Source organism: Crotalus tigris, unplaced genomic scaffold (genome assembly GCF_016545835.1).
Source record: "Crotalus tigris isolate CLP2741 ecotype Arizona unplaced genomic scaffold, ASM1654583v1 scf7180000017980.1470182205:1502881, whole genome shotgun sequence".
Classification (NCBI taxonomy): domain Eukaryota; kingdom Metazoa; phylum Chordata; class Lepidosauria; order Squamata; family Viperidae; genus Crotalus; species Crotalus tigris.
Window position 1 is genome coordinate 1,227,965 of NW_024096756.1, and position 19,269 is coordinate 1,247,233.

A 19,269-nucleotide genomic window follows, 5' to 3' on the forward strand; every position below is an offset into this window, starting at 1 on the left:
TCCTCCCATGCATTCTTTTATAGTTCCTAAGATAAAACAGAGCACTCAGTTCTCTGATCAGAATGTCAAATAAAGATACTTACATTTGTTTAGCCTATGATTTTAGCATCTCTCTCTTGCATACATGCAGGTTCTCTCATTAAAATACTTGTTATGACTATCAGAATTTGGTTAGCTATATAGTTTGGAAGCTATATGTATATTTAGCTGCTAGCAATTTAAATCATTCTTGAGGTTTTTATTTCAGGAAAACATGGATATGTACTCAAGAGTGAAAAGGAGGAGGAAATCATTAAGGAGAAATAGCTATGGAATCCAGAACCACCACGAGGTTTCCACAGAAGGGGAAGAAGAAGGTAATGGTGATAGTAATTTGACAGCTACTTTGATAAATAAAAGTGAAAAATTATTTGAGTTCTTAATAGTCTGGAAAAACTGTTATTAATCAAACTTAGATGTTGGATACCAACAGGCAGATCTTCTTCAGTTATGAATTCAAGCCTTGGTAATCCCTTCATGGCTTGATAAATTCTAATCAGTGTTTTTTTTTCCCCATCAGACATTCATTTTATGGTGCTTTGGAATGAATTGTGCAGGATTCTGACTGAAAACATCTTTGTTGTTTGGCCTTTCTTGTCATTTTATAATTCAGATTTTGAAATTGTAATAGCTTTTTCATGTGTTCAAAGTCTCATAGATCGCCTTATAATATGGAAATAAATGTTTAAATTGCCAATATATTACTTTCAATAAAGTTTATTCTGGAATATTGCAAACTATCCAAATCAGTGCCCTTTAATAGATATTATGCAAATCACCTTAGTTCACTTTTATAAATATTTAATGGGATTTTCCCAGAATCTCAAGAAGAAGACGGGGATATTGAAGCAGAGGAGGCAGAGGGTGAAGAAAATGATCGTCCATATAATCTCAGACAAAGAAAAACAGTAGAAAGATACCAAGCGCCTCCTATAGGTAAGATTTTTAAAAATTATTTATGTAACTGAAATAACTTGATTCAGCAATATCTTACCTTTGTTAGATTATTCGATTAGAACTAGCTGGATCACGGATCAACTTCATAATTATAAAGTTAAACCAACGATCGTTCCTCTAAATTTAATTTATTTAATGTTAGGATTAAATAGGATAAAATGGCTGAAGGAAGAATTATTATCTGCTACTTGATGTGTAGGAAAAGAAATAAATAATATTCTACCTCTTCTCTAAGTTTTATTTTTTTTTCCTTTTTTGCAGTTGAACATAGAGTATAAAGGGAAATTTCTATAACAGTTGATAGTTTGGGCTGTTACTGTTTTGAACAGGTACTTAAGGTAGCATCTTACGTATCTTGTATTTTCTTTTCTTTGATTTACTTATTGAAAAAAGTAGATACAGTCCTGTTTGTGGTTATGTTTACAGGACCACCAAGAGCTGTTTGATTGTGCCAGAATGTAAATATAATAAATAAATGAATAATTCTGCCACAGTCCCTACTTGTTCACTTGATAAAATTAGAAATGCCTCTAAGATCTCTGTCCACTCACTGGACAACTCACTCAGAACATACTTTTGGGATTGCATGCAAAGTGTTTAGTATAAATCCATGCAAGGCATAATGCTTACCCATTTCCCTATGTTTTTCATAAAGAATAAATCAGAATAATTTTGATTTAACAAATTTCTGCTTTACTATTTTGTGCTTGCCTGAAATTATTTCAGATAAATTAACCTCTGTGATTATTTTGGTAATTTGTTTAATAGTACATCATTTGTTTAATATTATAGCTTATTATTACATGCAAACTCTTAAATTAATCTACTTTTTGGTTTATATTACTTTTCTTGATTATGTTGGATGGGAGAGTTGGGAAGTATTTAATAAACCTGGCTTTTTACCTTTCTGTTTGTGTTGGTAATGTTAAATCAAGACACTGTACTACGCCATAGTGAAAGACACATAATTGCACATGACTATATTTCAATGAGAATTCTTTTGTAAGTCAGCAATATAGAGTTTGCTCTATTAAAGCTTTTGCCTTCATTATGCTGCAATGCTTAGTCAAAGGTGTTCTAAAACGAGAATTCAATATGACTCATTAAAATACAACTATGACTAGGAGTACATAAACACAGAATTTAAGGAAACAAATTTGGAGAAGAGAGGACGAAGAAATATACCTTATTTGCAAACATTTCTGATTTATGAAAAGTATTAAGATGTCTTACAGCAAGGAACTAGATTTTTATATAGTTCTGTAAAAATGTTCACATGTCAACTTGATTATCTTATCTAGTTCCAGCACACCAAAAGAAAAGGGAAAACACATTATTTGACATTCATAGATCTCCTGCAAGAAGAAGCCATATCAGGTAAATAATATACTAGGATATTTTCTATTGCCATTATGTTATCATGTTGGACTTTCAGGAATAATTTCTTGAAGAATAGACTGGGTAAAAAATACAAAAGCTAAGCCAATGCATCTCTCCTCTGTTAGCAGCAACTGATATATATTAAGGTGGTTTACAGCTATAAAATAAAAGAAAGGAAGCATAACACAATGCAGAGAAATACTTTTCAAATTACCCATCTAAACCATTGTCATAGTTTGAGATGCTGGAAGCCATTCCTGACAGAAATTTTGCTGAAGTAATGTTTTATGAACAATCTTTGAATAGTTATGCCATTTTTTTTGTCAGTTTCTTACATTTTGGGTATAAAATATAAATGCATAAAATTGTTTTTAGCTTTTTTGAAAACAGTCTTCATGGTAACGATGGGCCAATAAATTAAGTTTTTTTTAAATTAAAGTTTGGTGAGGAATGAATGGGATGATTCTTGTTCTATCCCTAATAGAGAATGACCTATTGTCTTTCCTCTGCGTTGTTTTCAGGGTTCACTTTTCCCATTATAGTTCAACTTAGAAATTGTGGCTTAATCTGTCTTAAAGAACTTGAAATGTTGATCCTCTTTTGTAGTCAAAATCAAACCACAATTTCTCCTTTACATTGGAACAACAGAGTTTGTGTGTATAGGGAAGACTAAGGATTGCTTTGTCTTGTTGCTTCTCTGACATTTCAGTGTATTTTGGCATTTGAACCAGATCAAATGATGAAAATAAGAGAAACATTAAACAAAAGACATTGCAACCTTTAAATTATCTGTTTTAATTTGTTAGCATTTGCTAAGCACAATTCAGGGCACGCTGGTCTTCAGTGAAATGTTTTATTGCTTCCGCAGGAGAAAGAAACACGCCATTCATAGTAGTGATACAACCTCTTCAGATGAAGAACGATTTGAAAGAAGAAAATCTAAAAGCATGGCAAGAGCGAGAAACCGGTAACAATTTCTTTATCATTATTCAGCTATGGGAAAAAAATGGATTGGTTCCATGTGCTTGGCCTGATGAAATTTGCCAGCCATGTGGAAATTGTTGTATTCTAATTAAGGGTGCTGTTACGAGGCACAGTCATACATGTGGGGTCCTTGGTGCTCTCTGAGCTTGGTTGTTTTCTTGCACATGTTTCATTACCAAACTAGGATAGGAAACACCATCAGTGCTCATTGATAATGTTATCTAGCTTGTTAATAAAATGTTTGCAAGAAAACAACCAAGCTCAGAGAGAGCACCAAGGACCCCACAATTCAACCCTCAGCTACAAATATTCTCTTCTACTCATAGAAGTTATACATGTAAAACATGTTTTGATATCATGGGCTTTCTTCAGACTTGCCCATCTGTGAACATAAATTTGCATTTCTATTGGAGGTAAAGGAATGAGGCATTGTTTTTTCTTGATTATTGTTCTTCTTTGGTCCTAATTAGTACCTTTTATGCCAGAACAGAGTAGAATGCCTCCAATGTTATTCTATAGAATTGTGCACCCATATGACAACTTTTCAGGGCATATGAGGTCGCAAAGAAAAGAATGGCAACATTTTTAGGCTGGGGGCTAAATATTGTCTTTGTACTCTTCTGAAGGTTACATGGGGCATAGCCATTGATTATCAGAATGTGTGGACTAAAATTTTTACCTTCTGGGTTTTTTTCCCCTTTGGGATTGCTACAAGTGCCTAAAGTCTTAATGAAGAAGAATATGAAGAATAAGAAGTCTGAACAAGGGCAACCAGGGACTTCACATGAGCTATAGACTGGGCCCATCCTGCTTCCTTCCTTCCTCTACTGTTAGCAGAATTCCACTGAACGTAATTTTAGATGCAGTCCAATTTATTTGAATGTATTATTTGAATTTTCTTACTTTTGGGGGTGGCAGTGGGGTTATTTGTCCATTATTTCTTTATGAAAATCGTATTTTTCTCTCTCTAATGACTAAAGTTCCCCTTGTATTTGTGGGACAAGATGAAATACTGTACCTGAAAAGTCACAGTTCCATTCTAGGCATGCATCTTTATACAGCATGAAATTCATGGTGGTTGTTTTTTTTAATATGTCATAGATGTCTGCCGATGAATTTCAGAGCAGAAGATTTGGCTAGTGGAGTCCTGCGTGAACGGGTGAAAGTTGGAGCAAGCTTGGCTGACGTGGATCCAATGACTCTTGACAAATCGGTGTGCTTCTTTTCTTTGTTTAGAATTGACTATCTGTGCTAAAAGGAAAATCTTTAAGCGGCTTTGTAAAATTCAGTCTTAAAGAATTAAATGTTTATGGCTACTTTGTTTACACCAGATTAAAAGTAAACCATTGTGGATAATATTTTTGTTACTGAAAGTTTGAAATATGTTTGATGGCTTTTCCACGTAAACTGGGCAAATGATAAGCTATATTTCCAAACACTAATTTCTTTTATTGCTTTTTATCTTCCTTTTAGGTCCGTTTTGATAGTATAGGTGGGTTGAGCAATCATATTCATGCACTTAAGGAAATGGTTATATTTCCTCTTCTGTATCCTGAAATATTTGAAAAATTCAAAATTCAGCCACCAAGGTAGGCTTTGTTCATATTTACACTTGAATTAATTTACCAGAATATAGAAACTTTGTTGGATTTAGGGTTATTTTAAACAGTAGCTAAAAGCTGGATCTGAATTATTGTAATCTAATTAAAATAAACCACATGGGCCATTATTTCCCATATTTCTTTATTTTAACATCCTATTTTTTGTCAGATTAAAAGGTACAACATAGTAGAAATTATTTGAAGGGGGAGGGGACCCTCCTGGTTTTGCTGTCTGTAGTTGGAGTCAGTGTCTGCCTTAAGCAGAAAAAAAGCCATTTCTAGATCAGATTCTCTGCTTCATGCCCCAATATGCCTCCAAATCTCTGGAAAAAAGGTATAGAGAAAGTTGCTGAAATTGAAGTTTGCTGAGAGAAGAAGGTAATAGGCCAAGTCAAATACGTTAGTGTGACATTTGATGAAATACCTTGCTTAAAAAAAAATTCTTGCAGAAAAGGTATTTTACATCTTTAACAATTTAAAGTTGCCAATCTAGAAGTGGGAGAAAGCTAAGGAAGATAGAGCTGTCAGACGAAAACTATTCTCCACTTCTGTGAAAAATTAGTTCAGTAATATTGTAAAATATGAAATAAATCAATATTGATCCATCCTAAACGAAGAAAAATGCAACTAAGTTTGTTTATTCAGAATTATCTTCTAAAATTAAACTTTTGATTTCAATAATGGTTGGGAAACTATGGAATTTTTAAAAGGCTTCTGAGGTATGTCAGGTCCTCAGGTATGTGCAAGGCCTCTCTGATTTAAGTTCACATCCATGTAACTTAGGAATGCAGAATTTAGATTTGATTCCTTGGTATGTTTCACAAGACCGTGAAAAAAGCAGCTTGATTTTTAAATGTAACACAGAAGCAGAATAGCATTGTGGGTTCTGTGACTTATGAAAGGAGCTATTGAATTTTTAAAGATGAATAGATGCCAATAAAGATGGAAATAGTCATGGAGAGCCTCCAGAGAAACTAAAAGTTGGCAAAATTCCTCACTGTAAAAGTTTGATGCTGTATATGTGCTGTATGAGACAGCTAAGCATAGGATTTTCCTAACAAAGACTAATTTTTGTCCCAAGGCTCATCACTCTTTTCATTCCTCCTTACCCAGTTTACCAGAACTAATGGTTGCATGAGAGCAGGAAGTTTGGGAGATTGCTATTTAGTTACAACAAAACTAGTGTTATAACTTTATTCATTTGCATTGGTTCAGAATATTTGATTTATATAGCTGCCCACTTGACACCCGACATCAGAGATGTCACATGTATGCCCTATCTCTGATGTTCATGTTAATTTATGATGCTTATATGCAACAATAAATTGGCTCAGCATATTAGAAAAAAGTGAATGACATTTTTGTTAAAATAGAAAAAAATAACATAGATTAAAAATAATAACCACTCCTTGTAAATATTTTCTCCTTTCCCCCTTCATTGTTTTTAATTAGCAATAACTTTCATTTCACAAGATCACTGAGCTCTTGTGTCCCTTATATGGGTAGCAAATACTGGGCTGCTTATAAAGAAAAAGAAATAGTGATTTGTGTCTGTCCATTTGTCTTCAGGGGCTGTTTGTTTTATGGTCCTCCTGGAACAGGTAAAACCTTGGTGGCTAGAGCTCTGGCCAATGAATGCACTCATGGAGACAGAAAGGTTGCCTTTTTTATGAGGAAGGGAGCAGACTGTCTCAGCAAATGGGTTGGTGAATCTGAACGGCAGCTTCGACTCCTCTTTGATCAAGTTAGTACACAATTATGTATTCCATCCTTCAGCTGAAGCGGGAGATTCATTTGAACATTTTTGCTAATTGCTAATAGATCCCCCCTGTGTTTGCAAAGGTAATGCCATAATGAGCAAAAGCATTTCCCATTCAGAATAGCTGGATGAAAACTGATTTTGTTTCCAGTCCCTGTTGTCATATTGCCAGACTGAGTTAACTGCCTTGGATCATGGTGCGTTCCTCTATTAATATTTGCTGGAGTCATTGTAGGAAAAAGAAAATGTCATTAAATGTGAAATAACAGCAAAGAGTAGAAACAGTTGCTGGGGGTAACCATGAATCATAACAAGACATGAAGAAATATCTTGTATCTGTGTAACTGGCATTAGATGAGATGGTATTTGCGTAGATTACACCCTAGCCACCAATAGCTAATCTTGTGGAGCCGATTAGGGATGGACCTGATTAGTACATCTATGAAAGATCATCATGAAAGATTGCAGCTGTAGGATAGTCTGTTAAAATATATACTGGAAGTAGGAAAAGGCAAACCACTTCTGTAATGTTACCAAGAAAGGTCCGTAAATTTTAGGTCATCAGTAGGAGTTATTGGGAATTGAGCTTAGTTCAAAGAAAATTTTCAGAAAACTCAAAAGATCAACTGCTTTCAAATGCAGAAATATTTTTCAATAAGCTACAGAGAAAGTCCAATTTCTTTTTTTTTTCAGAGCTTTTAAAGTTTATTTTCACATTTGACATGGGGCTGCAGGGATAAGCATATTACCTTCCCCCAATCCTAATCCACCCTATCACTACTCATGTGGAGGCTACCAAGTTCTTGCATCATGAAGTCTACCTATTAGCTGTGGAAGGTAATCTGCAGTATGTAGACAGGGCAGAATTAATGCTTTTCTTGGCTTTATAATTATGAGTCAACTCTAAAACCTTAGTGTTTCCAATTCAATACAGAAATTAAAGATATTTTTGTTGCAGCTTTTAAAAGTATAAAAATTATTTTCATATCTATTTTATTTTGTTTTTTGCTTACTCCAGGCATACCTGATGAGGCCATCCATAATCTTTTTTGATGAAATAGATGGCTTGGCCCCTGTCCGCTCCAGTAGACAAGACCAAATTCACAGGTGAGACTAGCATGTTACTTCTAGCGTATGTAGTACTGGATGCATAAATAGTGGAAATTTTCTTCCATTTCCCACCATGCAGTCAGAACCGAAGAAGTTCCTTGGATGAGAAGTGAAATGTTTTCAAGGAAAAAAACCAAGAAAGTCCAGTTGCCATTTTGAAAAGTATCCTTGGGACAATTAAATAGCTAGTTTGTCAAATGTTTGCACCACTCAGCCTAACTCAGTACCTTTTGCCTTCCTTATTCCATTGATCCAGTGATTGTAACATTTGACCTTTCTTAGATGTTGAATATAACTTAGTGGGTTCCTGGCATACAAAAAGGAGTCATTTTCATTTGTGCAGTGAAAATAGGACTACTTTACTGAGTGTGAGACAGAAAGGACATGGATGAGAATAAACATTGAATTAATTACCTGCTTAGAGATAGATTGAGAGACTATTTCATGAATAGCCTCTCCTTTCAGATTATTATCTAACAAAAAAAAAACCCCTTCATGATAATTAGATGGTCTTCTAGCTTTTTAATAACATCACAATTAAAACATTTATGTTATCCAGGTTAATTCTAAATGAAAATATTGAGAGAAACAATTAAGGGAAAGGGAAACTTTTCTTTCTTACCTCTGTCTGAGACTTACTGTTCTATAAGTCTGACATTAACATTCAGACTAAGGTTATTGAATAGATCAGGAAAGCAACTATGACTCTCAGCTAGTATCTTAAACTCTTCACCATGCACTAGAGCTTATTCTAGCTTTTACATTTTGTTAGAATGGAGTTGGCATTTGAGGGTGAGCATGGTATCTGATGGTGAAAGATTTTCTTGTCTTACATAATTAATGCAACATTTGGTAGCTACGATATGACACTAAGTGCATGAAAATCATGTTCAGAATCTATTTGCAGACTGTTTTTCAGGTTTAATTCAAAATACAAATTTTAACCTTTAAATCCTCAAATAACAGCCACCTATCTTAGTGTGCCCAAATACTATAATATTGAAAATAGGAGACCTCCTAAAAATGTACCCTGATTTCAGAATTCCATTTATCTGCCCATAGACAAGATCCCTCTCTTGCATCACACCCAGATTAAAAAATACGCTTCCTTAAGAGTTGTGTTTAGCTCCCAGTTTCCATGTTCATTTTAGTCAGGATTTTCAAGTTGATTAATGATTTTAAGTATTTAAGATTTTTTTTTTTTTTAAAAAATGGTTTTAATTCTCACACACACACACACACACACACACACACACACACACACACACACACACACACAGAATAACTTAAGTGCCCTGGAAATAGAAAAGTGGGCCACAAACTAGAATCAATATTCATGAACGTCTAAACAAGTAGAATTCAGGATTAATTATGTTTTGGCAAAAGGTGGTGTGATGCTGAGCTTGTCAGCTGGAATGCTGACAGCCAAGGTTTGAGATCCGAGTGCCATGCAATGGATGAGCTCTCATTATTTGCCCCAGCTCCTGGACACCTAGCAGTTTGAAAGCATGCAAATGCAAGTAGATAAATAGGTAGCACTTCAGTGGGAAGGTAACAGCATTCTGTGCTCCTCAGCATATAATCCTACTGGTTACATGACCATGGAAGTGTCTTTGGACAATGCTGGCTCCCTCAGCTAAGAAACGGAGATAAGTGTCACCCCCTCCAGATGGACACAACTGAACGGGAAATCTTTATCTTTACCCTCTGTTTTGGCAATATGTACTTGTCACTTGTTTGTTTAAAGTTAAATTTGAAATGCTGCATGTATCTATTAATACTTTGCCCTAAGCAAAATTATGTTGTGATATGTTTTAGCTCTATTGTGTCTACATTACTTGCACTCATGGATGGATTGGACAACAGAGGTGAAATAGTTGTCATTGGTGCTACAAACAGACTTGATTCTATAGATCCAGCACTCAGGAGACCAGGTCGCTTTGACAGGGAATTTCTTTTTAGTTTGCCTGATCAAAAGGTAGGCATATAAAAGGCTATCTTTATGTGTCTTATAGTTTCTTGTGCTTTCATATTCCAAGCTAATTTTTGAAATGATGAGAACTTCATGCTCTCAGATAATGCTTATTATATGTGGAAAATTGCTGAAGTTAAATCATATCTACCCCAATCCAAGATATTAGACCCTTCAGTATTCCCAGTGGAATTGTTAGCTTTTGTCTGAAACCAGATATAATGCACTTCATTCTGATATGAGCTTGAAACTTATTCAAAACAACCATGCTAGAAGCTTTTTGATTATGAGCATACTGTTTACCAACCGAAGCATTGCTGCATAGCTCACAACATCAATTTTTATATTAGCATATGTTTATTGAAATCTTCCTTTGAATCATTATAGTTATATTTATTAGACTATGCTATATTTATAATATTTATAAAGAGTAGTAAATAATTAAAAGAGAGTAATGCTTACTTCTTTAGCTGCTTTTAGAACAAAAATTTATTAGGATCAGTTTTGTTATCGATATTTCTACCCTAAACATTCCAATAGCAGTCCTTTATTATGATACTTCTTTAGTTCAGTAACTTTTCTATACTAAATGATTTTGGAGAAAATATATTAAAGAGAAGTTGATGAACTATTTGTATGACTGATGTATTTGATATAATTTTGTGATGAAGTTTTAAAAATATCTTTATTTCTCTATTAGGCAAGAAAGCACATTTTACAAATTCATACCAGGGACTGGAATCCAAAATTGTCCAATCATTTTTTAGGAGAACTAGCTGAAAAATGTGTTGGTGAGTGGTACCATCTTATTATTTTGCTTCCTATGTTTTCATTCCTGAAAGAACATTCAAGAATGTTCGAAGCTTTCTGATTAAATTTCTAATTGTGATCAATTTTTCCATTTTATATTTGAAGGTTCATGTTATTTCATGTTAGAAAATGTAAGTATTTATTTTCATGCCACTTGCCAAAGTTTCCTGTCATTACCTCAAATCTTAATATATTTTGAAAAATATGGGCATGATCCATGTTCTTTCATAGGACTATGCAAAACAATTCCAAAACTAATAGGATAAAGTTTTATAAGGAAGAATTAATATCAGCTGTGATTATTCAACAAATAAAATTGGGATAAATGCTTGCTTTCCTACAATATTTTTTATGATACGGTTTGCAACTAAAAACATCTACCTTAATAATCCTCCAAATTCTAAAGTATAATTAGCTTAAGTGAATGACTGGCACAGGAAAGGATTTTCTGTCTCTTGAGTTGGGCACTATACATACCTAAAACATATTATGGGACACCAGACATGAAATACTGCAAAGCAGATTTGCTGAACAAAATAAAAATCTTACTATATTAGCAACTGTTGCAGTTGTTTCTTACTAAAGACGGAGCATCAGAATAAGATTGCTAAGAGACATACTTTAGTATTGCAAATACATCACTAAAAAACACAGTCTCTTCAAAACAATGCTCACCTTCTGTCAATCTTGTGTTAGTCTTCAATTTTGAAAAACAGCGGCATCAGATCATTCAACTCTCCAACAGAACAATAACATTTTAAACTGAGCGCCATCCATTCAGACAGATACTGTACATCCGAATTATCCTCTTCATCCACAGGAACATCTATCTCCGAAGCAGCATTCTTCCACTTTTGATCTGCAAAGACCCCAACATCTTCTGGTGAGAAGAAAGCAATTATCCAACAAATGACAAATTGAGCTTTGTCTGGTGTAAGAAAGCATGTGCCAAATCCATTTCATATAGATTCTTTTAGTGACTCTACAACAATCATTTAGCAGATAGAAAATACAATTTGAGTCCTTCGTTGACCAATATTTCAGTTTGAAAAGTGATATTTTATGAATGTGAAGACCTCTCTTACAGATCTTATAAAAATATGCCATATAACGTGGGTGATTGCTTAGATTTGAAGGAAAATCTGTTAAGTCTAAAATAGAAAAAAATCCCATTTTCCTTTGAAGATAGAGGAATCTTTTTATTTTTAAATCTCACAAATATTGTGCAAGTCTAATAAAAGAATAACATTTTTTCATCATTTACAAAGATGAGTCATTTTTTGTTTTAAAAGCTTGTAATACATAGTCTGTTCGGCATTTTAAAAATTTATGTGCATCTTTTAAACTCACATGTTTACTTAGTATTTTATTTGATGTCATTGATAAACACTTTCTATTATTCAGCCCTTGTGGGGAATTCTAGACGGAAAAGTTTGCTTGCTTTTCATATTGCCACTAAGAAAAATTTGGGTCATAAAGAAGAAAAGGCTGCATTTTGCAGAAGTAACATGCTTAATAATCATAGATTTCACTAATGATTTGTTCTTAATATAAACATTTTAATGTTTTATTTTGATCTTGGAATCTGTACACAATTCCTAGTTATTACCGAGTGGCTTCTTAAGGCTAAATTCTATTGAAAGGAAAACTAAAATGTTAATGGGAATTGTGTGGGGTTTTAAGAAAACCTGGATACAGACCTGCATGAAATACCTATATAATGCAAAATGGCTAGAAAATGCATAAAAACAATAGAAGCATACTTCATTGGGTCATCTTTTGAAAAACAGACCCAGAAGCATTATCAACGTAGTTGGTGATCTATCTGTGTCTTATGCCATTCAGGTCTTATGAAACCAGAGTTTGAAGCTCTACAGAAATTTTCCTGCAGTTTGAAATGCAGGTTTAAATGGAAATGTAGCGTTTTCTAAGTTTCTAGACAATTTGAGATGGGAAGAAAAAAAATATTGATATAGAAGTAGTTGATAAGGTCAGGATGATACGATGTAAAATCATAAAATAAAAGCCACATATTTCCAGCTCTTGAAACTTTGAGAATTTTTAACTCGCACAAGTACTTTACATACTAACAGAACTCCCTGATTGCATCAAATTATATTTAAGTAATTTATAAACATTTACTTGCATATTCATAAGGACTCCTCAGTCAAAATTTTCTTCCAGTCTGTGGTTATTTTATGTTATCTATCAGATATATTTAATATGTGCTGATATCCCATATACTTTTTTATAATAAACCAGTTAAGGCAATATTAACATCTGCTCTTAAAAATGAAGGTGTTCATTCTTCAGGCATTTTAGTTGTTCCAGATTGCAATTGCTTCTGTAATGTATGGTTTGTGACATGAAGTAAAATTCAAGACTTTTCTTCCCCTTCTGTTTCCATCTGGTAACAAATCTCATTGTTTTTATTATTTACTTTATTTATTCCACTTTCCAAGAACAGATAGATAGATAGATAGATAGATAGATAGATAGATAGATAGATAGATAGATAGATAGATAGATAGATAGATAGATAGATAGATAAGCTTTACTGTCATTTTTTGCTGTGGGCACAATAGCACACATTAAAAATGAAATTTAGTTGCTTGCTCTCAAAGTGTACACATACATAACACGCATTTAAACATACTATGTATAACATATGTATAGACCTACACCCTTACATATAAGTAACTTATAAATATTAATCATTGTCCATCTTGAATACATAACGGAAGGAGGACGCTTTAGAGTTCACAAGGGCATACTGTATGGAACAAAACTGACTGAATCTGGATGATCTGCTTTGGTACCATGGAGCCTCCTCATCTACAACTTCTTTATATTTCTTTATATTAATTCCATATCTTAATGTGATATATCTTAGTTTATGTGATCTAAGCTTTCAGTCTTTGGATAACCTGATTTTCTTATTGCACTCTTCCTTCCAATATAAATATATATTATGAATGAAAATAATGTATTAAATAGGGCACAAGGTTGAATTATAGAAGATTTTTGACAACTGAACTTTATTTACTTGGGAATTTATAACTTTCCATGTGGCTCTTATTTCCGTCAATCTTTAACTACATCATCTTTTTAACTCATTGCTTGCTGTTACATATTCTGTACAGTGATTAAAATATTTAATTTTTGAGAGGCTACCTCATCAGAGGTATTAAAATTCAAAAACCTCTCTTGAATTTCAGCTCGATGGTAAGTTCTTTCATAGCAAAGGTCATCAGATGAACCTGAAGTTATATTAAGTTATTTCATATTAGTATCTCTTCTCTATATTTTATGTGTATATTCTAAGGCAGCTGCTTGTGAGGACTTGCTAACTGATTCAGTGCTATGTAGGATGCTTGTAGTCCTCTCATAAAGCTTGGATAATCCTTATTTTACTCCCATTTTAAGACTAACCTGATGGATAATTATAGTTTTTTATTTTGATCTAAGTGCATCAAGCTATATTAGCTTCAGCTTCCATTTCTGCACTATTTTACTTCACACAATTTTTTTCAAGTGAATAGCTGTATTCTTTTTAAATATTGAAGTGAAATAACTTTACAGAACTTTATAGAAGATCATCTTCCAAAATACTATTTGGTAAATACAAAACATGCTATAGCTCTCATATCAATCTCTTGCATGCCAGTTCTTTCCTGAAATCATACTTCATTTAAAACTCTTTAACGTTACATATCTTTTTACATGTGAAATTCTTTTCTATTTATTATTCCATATTTTTTAAAATATTATGAATTTCCGCATTGCATAAATGCATTATTAATTTCCTTTATATGCTATGTTTAATGCAGAAAAAAACATACAAGATATTTTACTGTTGAGCAGTGTACACAGATGGAAAAATAAAATTAAACACAGAATAAAAATATAAAATATTAAAACTTAAAATATGAATATTGTCAATATATATATATATATATATATAAAATACAAAACTATTAGGTGTAATATTGTTTAGGCACATTGCAGGAAAGCAATTCTCCCATAATCTATTATCAGACTATTGAGAACTTTATCCTGAAGTTTCTTCTTTCTGATTGTTAAAAGATAGAAAGAGTAAATCAAAGAATATCACAGTATGCTGGCCTTATTTGTACTTTAAAATCAACTATGCTATGAGCAGGCTTAAGTTTTATTTTTAACCATTTATATATTGGTTCAATAAACACCTCACAGCTCCTACCTGAGAAATAGATGGCAGCTGCAGCCCAGAAACCTTTGATAAGTCCTTGTGTTACAATTGCACTCACATCTAGATCGGGTTTATGTATGGTGTGTATGTATGCGCGTGTTCGCGCTTTTGTGCTTATTCGCATGTTCTCATGTCTTAGTTATTTCTTGACCAGATTACGGAAGTGCAGTGTACAGAGGGATGCTCTTGAAGACTATCTGGAAACTTCAGCTAGTCTACAACATGGTGGCCCAAGGAGTTAGGCCATGATATGCTATGCCTATGTAACACTGTTACTTGATCTGGTTATCAGTAGTTTTCCAAATGCAATTCAAGATGTTGGTTGTTGCCTGTATCTGCCCATTTTGTAAGAACTGACTGTCCGCATGCTTCAGTTTCCATTTATTAAGTGATGTAATCTGAAGATATGTAGGAGGCATGCTTTCTCTGTCATGACAGCTGCCCAGTGAAACAGCTTCCTCTCAGAGTTCCAAACAGTCTTGACCTTCTTTTCTTTGACTGTTTGGTTGCCTTTTCCTTTTTATGGTTTTGATTGTTGTACTGATTTCATGCTTCTGTATGTCATCCAGAATCATTCTGAGTGGATAGCCTACAAAGAGAGAGAGAGAGACAGACAGACAGACAGACACTCACTCACAGGAGTTTTGAATTTAATTATCAAACTCCACTAGCTAACCAATGACAAAGAACCATGAGAATGATAATTCAACATTCTGGAGGGGGAAGTGTTTCTATTTCTGCTTTCCACTATAGAGTCAGGTAAATAACTTTATTGTTTTTCCTGGTAAACTAGCATATTTTGCCTAGTAATCTATAGTTCCAGCCCTGAGTTTGAACATTGCATCATTTGAATTTTAATTAGAGGGCTTAGTCATCCAGAAACATCCTATTTTAGCACCTTCCAGAAACACTACACCAGACACAGAATATTGCCAATGGATGGTTAGATAAGCAAGTGACATGACAGTGGCTGACAATAGCCACCTTTTATTTGTATAAAATATTCCAAAGTGGAGCTTTATTATGTAGGTAATTTTTACTAGCACCTAGTACTAAAAAGTATTTACATTCTGTAAGATAACAATTTGTCAGTGAAGAGGAATGGTAAAATACTGCACTGAGACATACAATGATTGCAGCCAAGTTACATAAATTTTAAGTGTTGCATATTTCATTACACAAGGATTTTTTTTTTTTTGAAAGCTTTCAGTTACTTTGTTGGGCAGTATAATTTCTTGCAGAGTTGCCCTAAAAGAAGGAAACAAATTGGAATGCAGTTTGTTCCAAAAGGAAAGTGAATAGGACTCAATTTTAGATTGGATCTCCTGATAATTAAATTGAGAAAATGAGCCATAAACTAATTAAAAATTCTATCAAGAGCTAGACTTGAGGCTAATAAGGCACAGAAATTAGATTTTGTGTGGCATTTATTGATAGCAAATACTATGAAAGAACATGGATTTTGAAATGGGGATTTTTTTCTGTTTACACTGAAACATTGCTCAAAAAAATCCCGGTTTCTGGCTCTCAGCCAGTGGAAATAAAATTGAGTTAGGTTTACAAAGCACTTAATTTTGTTCAAACCTTCTTAGAAAATAGAAAATAATCTTGCACGGTACTCCAGCCCAAATTATATAGCAATCTAAACATTTTGAGTTTTTGTGAAGGTTTGCAGGATAACAGTAACTGTAGAGAATGATCTATGAAACTTGCACTTTAGCAGTGAAGTTGCTCCTTGATCTTTGGAGAGGATGGTCATTAAATAGTTACCATGGAAGCAGAGGGACAGAACTCACCACCTTGTTTAGTTACTGAGCTTTCAATGTAGAAAATAGAAATTCTTCCCCATGAACCCAAAGCAAAGGTTCTTTTTTTTAATTAAATCAGGGGAGGTGTCATTGCCAAATACTTCCTTGAAATTAATCTCTCTCTCTCTCTCTCTCTCTCTCTCTCTCTCTCACACACACACACACACACACACACACACACACACCTATCTATAATATGCGCAAGGGTATGTGAAGTGACAAAATTTTCAAATTCTTTCCTGCCTGATCTATTTTGGTTCTCATTTCCCAAAAGACATTTTGGTATAGGAAGAGAATCCATTTTGTCATAGTTACTGCTTTATTAGCTAGCTAGTTGGGTACAATTCCACTCATGTATGTATAGATTAACATTAACATTAATTTGTATGTGTATATTTCTCCTTTTTTTATAGGTTCCTAGATTTTCTCTCACAGGTTTCTTACATGTGTATTCTTTGTTTAAAAGAAGATTTAAATATTTATTTTCTTAGATCATCTAGATTATACACACTGCTCAGTGCAGTATGAATCCAGTAGAATATTGCTGTTCACATTCAGCTTTGTGGATGTGCTTGACATGCACAAAATATCGATACTATTTAAAAGAACCACTGTATGTTTTATTTTCATGCCTTAGGATACTGTGGCGCTGACATAAAAGCACTTTGTACTGAAGCTGCCTTGATTGCCCTGCGACGGCGCTATCCTCAGATCTATGCGAGTAGTCAAAAATTGCAGCTTGATGTTTCTTCAATAGTTCTCAGTGCACAAGACTTCTATCATGCAATGCAGAATATCGTGCCTGCTTCTCAACGTGCTGTAACATCATCAGGGCATGCTTTGTCTCCCATCATAAGGCCAGTGTTGGAAAGAACCTTCAACGAAATTCTGGCTGTTTTACATAAAGTATTTCCTCATGCTGAATTCAGTCAGGGTGACAAAAGAGAAGGTATTTCTGTGTTTTTAATCCATTTTGTGGCAGTCTCTTAGTTCCTGTAGAAGCCTAAGATTGATTTTTTTAAATGATAGGGTGGTAGAAGTGAATGGCAATAAAGTATAAAATAAAAATAAGCTGATGGCAGAAAAAAATGGGCATATCTGAAATAATAATTCAGAGAGTTTTTTGCTCTCTGAATTTAGGGAGCCAAGGGGATGACTTTGGGGAAAACATTCAGAAACCATTATGAAGCAAAACATTCAGAAACTTGCCTTGAGCTTTGAGAAAAAAGAAAGTACAGGTAATCCACAGTTAATGACCACTCAGTCAGAAAATGTTTGAAGTTACAATGATGTTGAACAAGTGGTGGTTACAACTGGTCCTTGAAATTCCAGCTAGGTGGCGCTGCTTCTCTGTTGTAGCACAGGGGTCCCAACCCCCAGTCTGTGGACTGGTACTGGGCCACGGCACGCCAGCAACCAGTCCACACAAACAAGCAAAGGCCTATCCATAGGATGCAGGCAGCACACAAAACCACACGCTCTCCAGTCCGCAGAAAAACCTCTCTCCATGGAATCGGTTCCTGGTGCCCAAAAGGTTTTTGTTTTGTTTTTTTGAATCACTAATAATCAAATTGACCCAGACTCAGTAAACACAAAACACTAGACATTGATTGGGTTTCTGTATTTTTCTTCAATGGATGGAAAGAAATTTTTATTTTACAAAAGGAAAGCTTACAAATAAAAAAGGAACACTGTAAATCAATGCCTTTGACTAGTGCAGAAATGAATCTTAATAATAAAATTATTTTCTATTTGAACTAGTATTTCTAAACTGTTTACCTATACTATTTTCTTCAAAGTCAAATTTCACTATATTTTCATATCTTTCTATTCTGTATCCGTTATATATTTGTTCGTGATGGACTTCCATATTTCTATTGTTTTATTCCCAGTATAGCTCTGCAGAATTGTCCAAGACAACTCTTAGACACCTAGACATTTCTTTCTATAGAGTTCACTCTGTCTCTTATTTTAGTTTCTGTTTGCTATTTCTGTTCTGTCAAAGTCTTTACTTTTTTTTAATCTTTGCTTACTTATTTCTGACTGGCCTTCTTGCCTTTGCTCCTCTTATTCTGAGTCTTTATTCCATCTAAAGGAAAAAATCTGAAGACCTTTTACCTCATGCCAGCTCTTTCTGCCTCCCCCCCCCCCCGTTTTCTCAGCTGCTGCCTCCTTTTTGTAGCCTCTTCTCATCTTTTAGTTTGCCTTTTTACTTTGACTCCTGGATTTGGGCTCAGATTATCCAGCTTCTTCCTAATGAGGCCTGTAATAGCAGAACTTCCTGGCAGCCATCTTGCCTGTCCTCCTGCCCAGTGCTGCAGTTTGATTGGCAACTGTAGTTTGATTGGCAGCTAGTCATCCTAACAATGGGGGAGGGCCAAGAAGAGAAGGAGAACACAATCTCAAGCAATCTGTCAAACCATATTCTCTCCCTTCTAGCCTTTTGGAAACGATTAGAAAGTAAATTATTCCAGAAAGCATTTTCATGAGTTTGCTGACTTAATTTATTGTACCATATTTCTTTCTCTTATTCTCATATATGTGAGAATTTAGATGTTTAAATTGTCATTTTATTATAAGCCACCAAGAGGTGATTGACTGCAGCAGGGCATAAACCC

At 34.1% G+C, this 19,269-nt stretch overlaps 1 protein-coding gene across 2 annotated transcripts in view; it reads left to right on the forward strand.

The window, feature by feature from the left end:
- ATAD2B (ATPase family AAA domain containing 2B) overlaps positions 1-19,269 on the forward strand; it is a 90,746-nt gene that overhangs the window by 28,273 nt on the left and 43,204 nt on the right. For both annotated transcript variants that reach the window (XM_039345879.1, XM_039345880.1), the window contains exons 6-16: positions 248-356; positions 859-975; positions 2,298-2,373; positions 3,245-3,343; positions 4,462-4,573; positions 4,834-4,949; positions 6,531-6,705; positions 7,739-7,827; positions 9,649-9,808; positions 10,503-10,593; positions 17,289-17,600. In XM_039345879.1, coding sequence (XP_039201813.1) covers positions 248-356; positions 859-975; positions 2,298-2,373; positions 3,245-3,343; positions 4,462-4,573; positions 4,834-4,949; positions 6,531-6,705; positions 7,739-7,827; positions 9,649-9,808; positions 10,503-10,593; positions 17,289-17,600 — 1,456 coding nt within the window. The remainder of the gene's footprint in view (positions 1-247; positions 357-858; positions 976-2,297; positions 2,374-3,244; positions 3,344-4,461; positions 4,574-4,833; positions 4,950-6,530; positions 6,706-7,738; positions 7,828-9,648; positions 9,809-10,502; positions 10,594-17,288; positions 17,601-19,269) is intronic.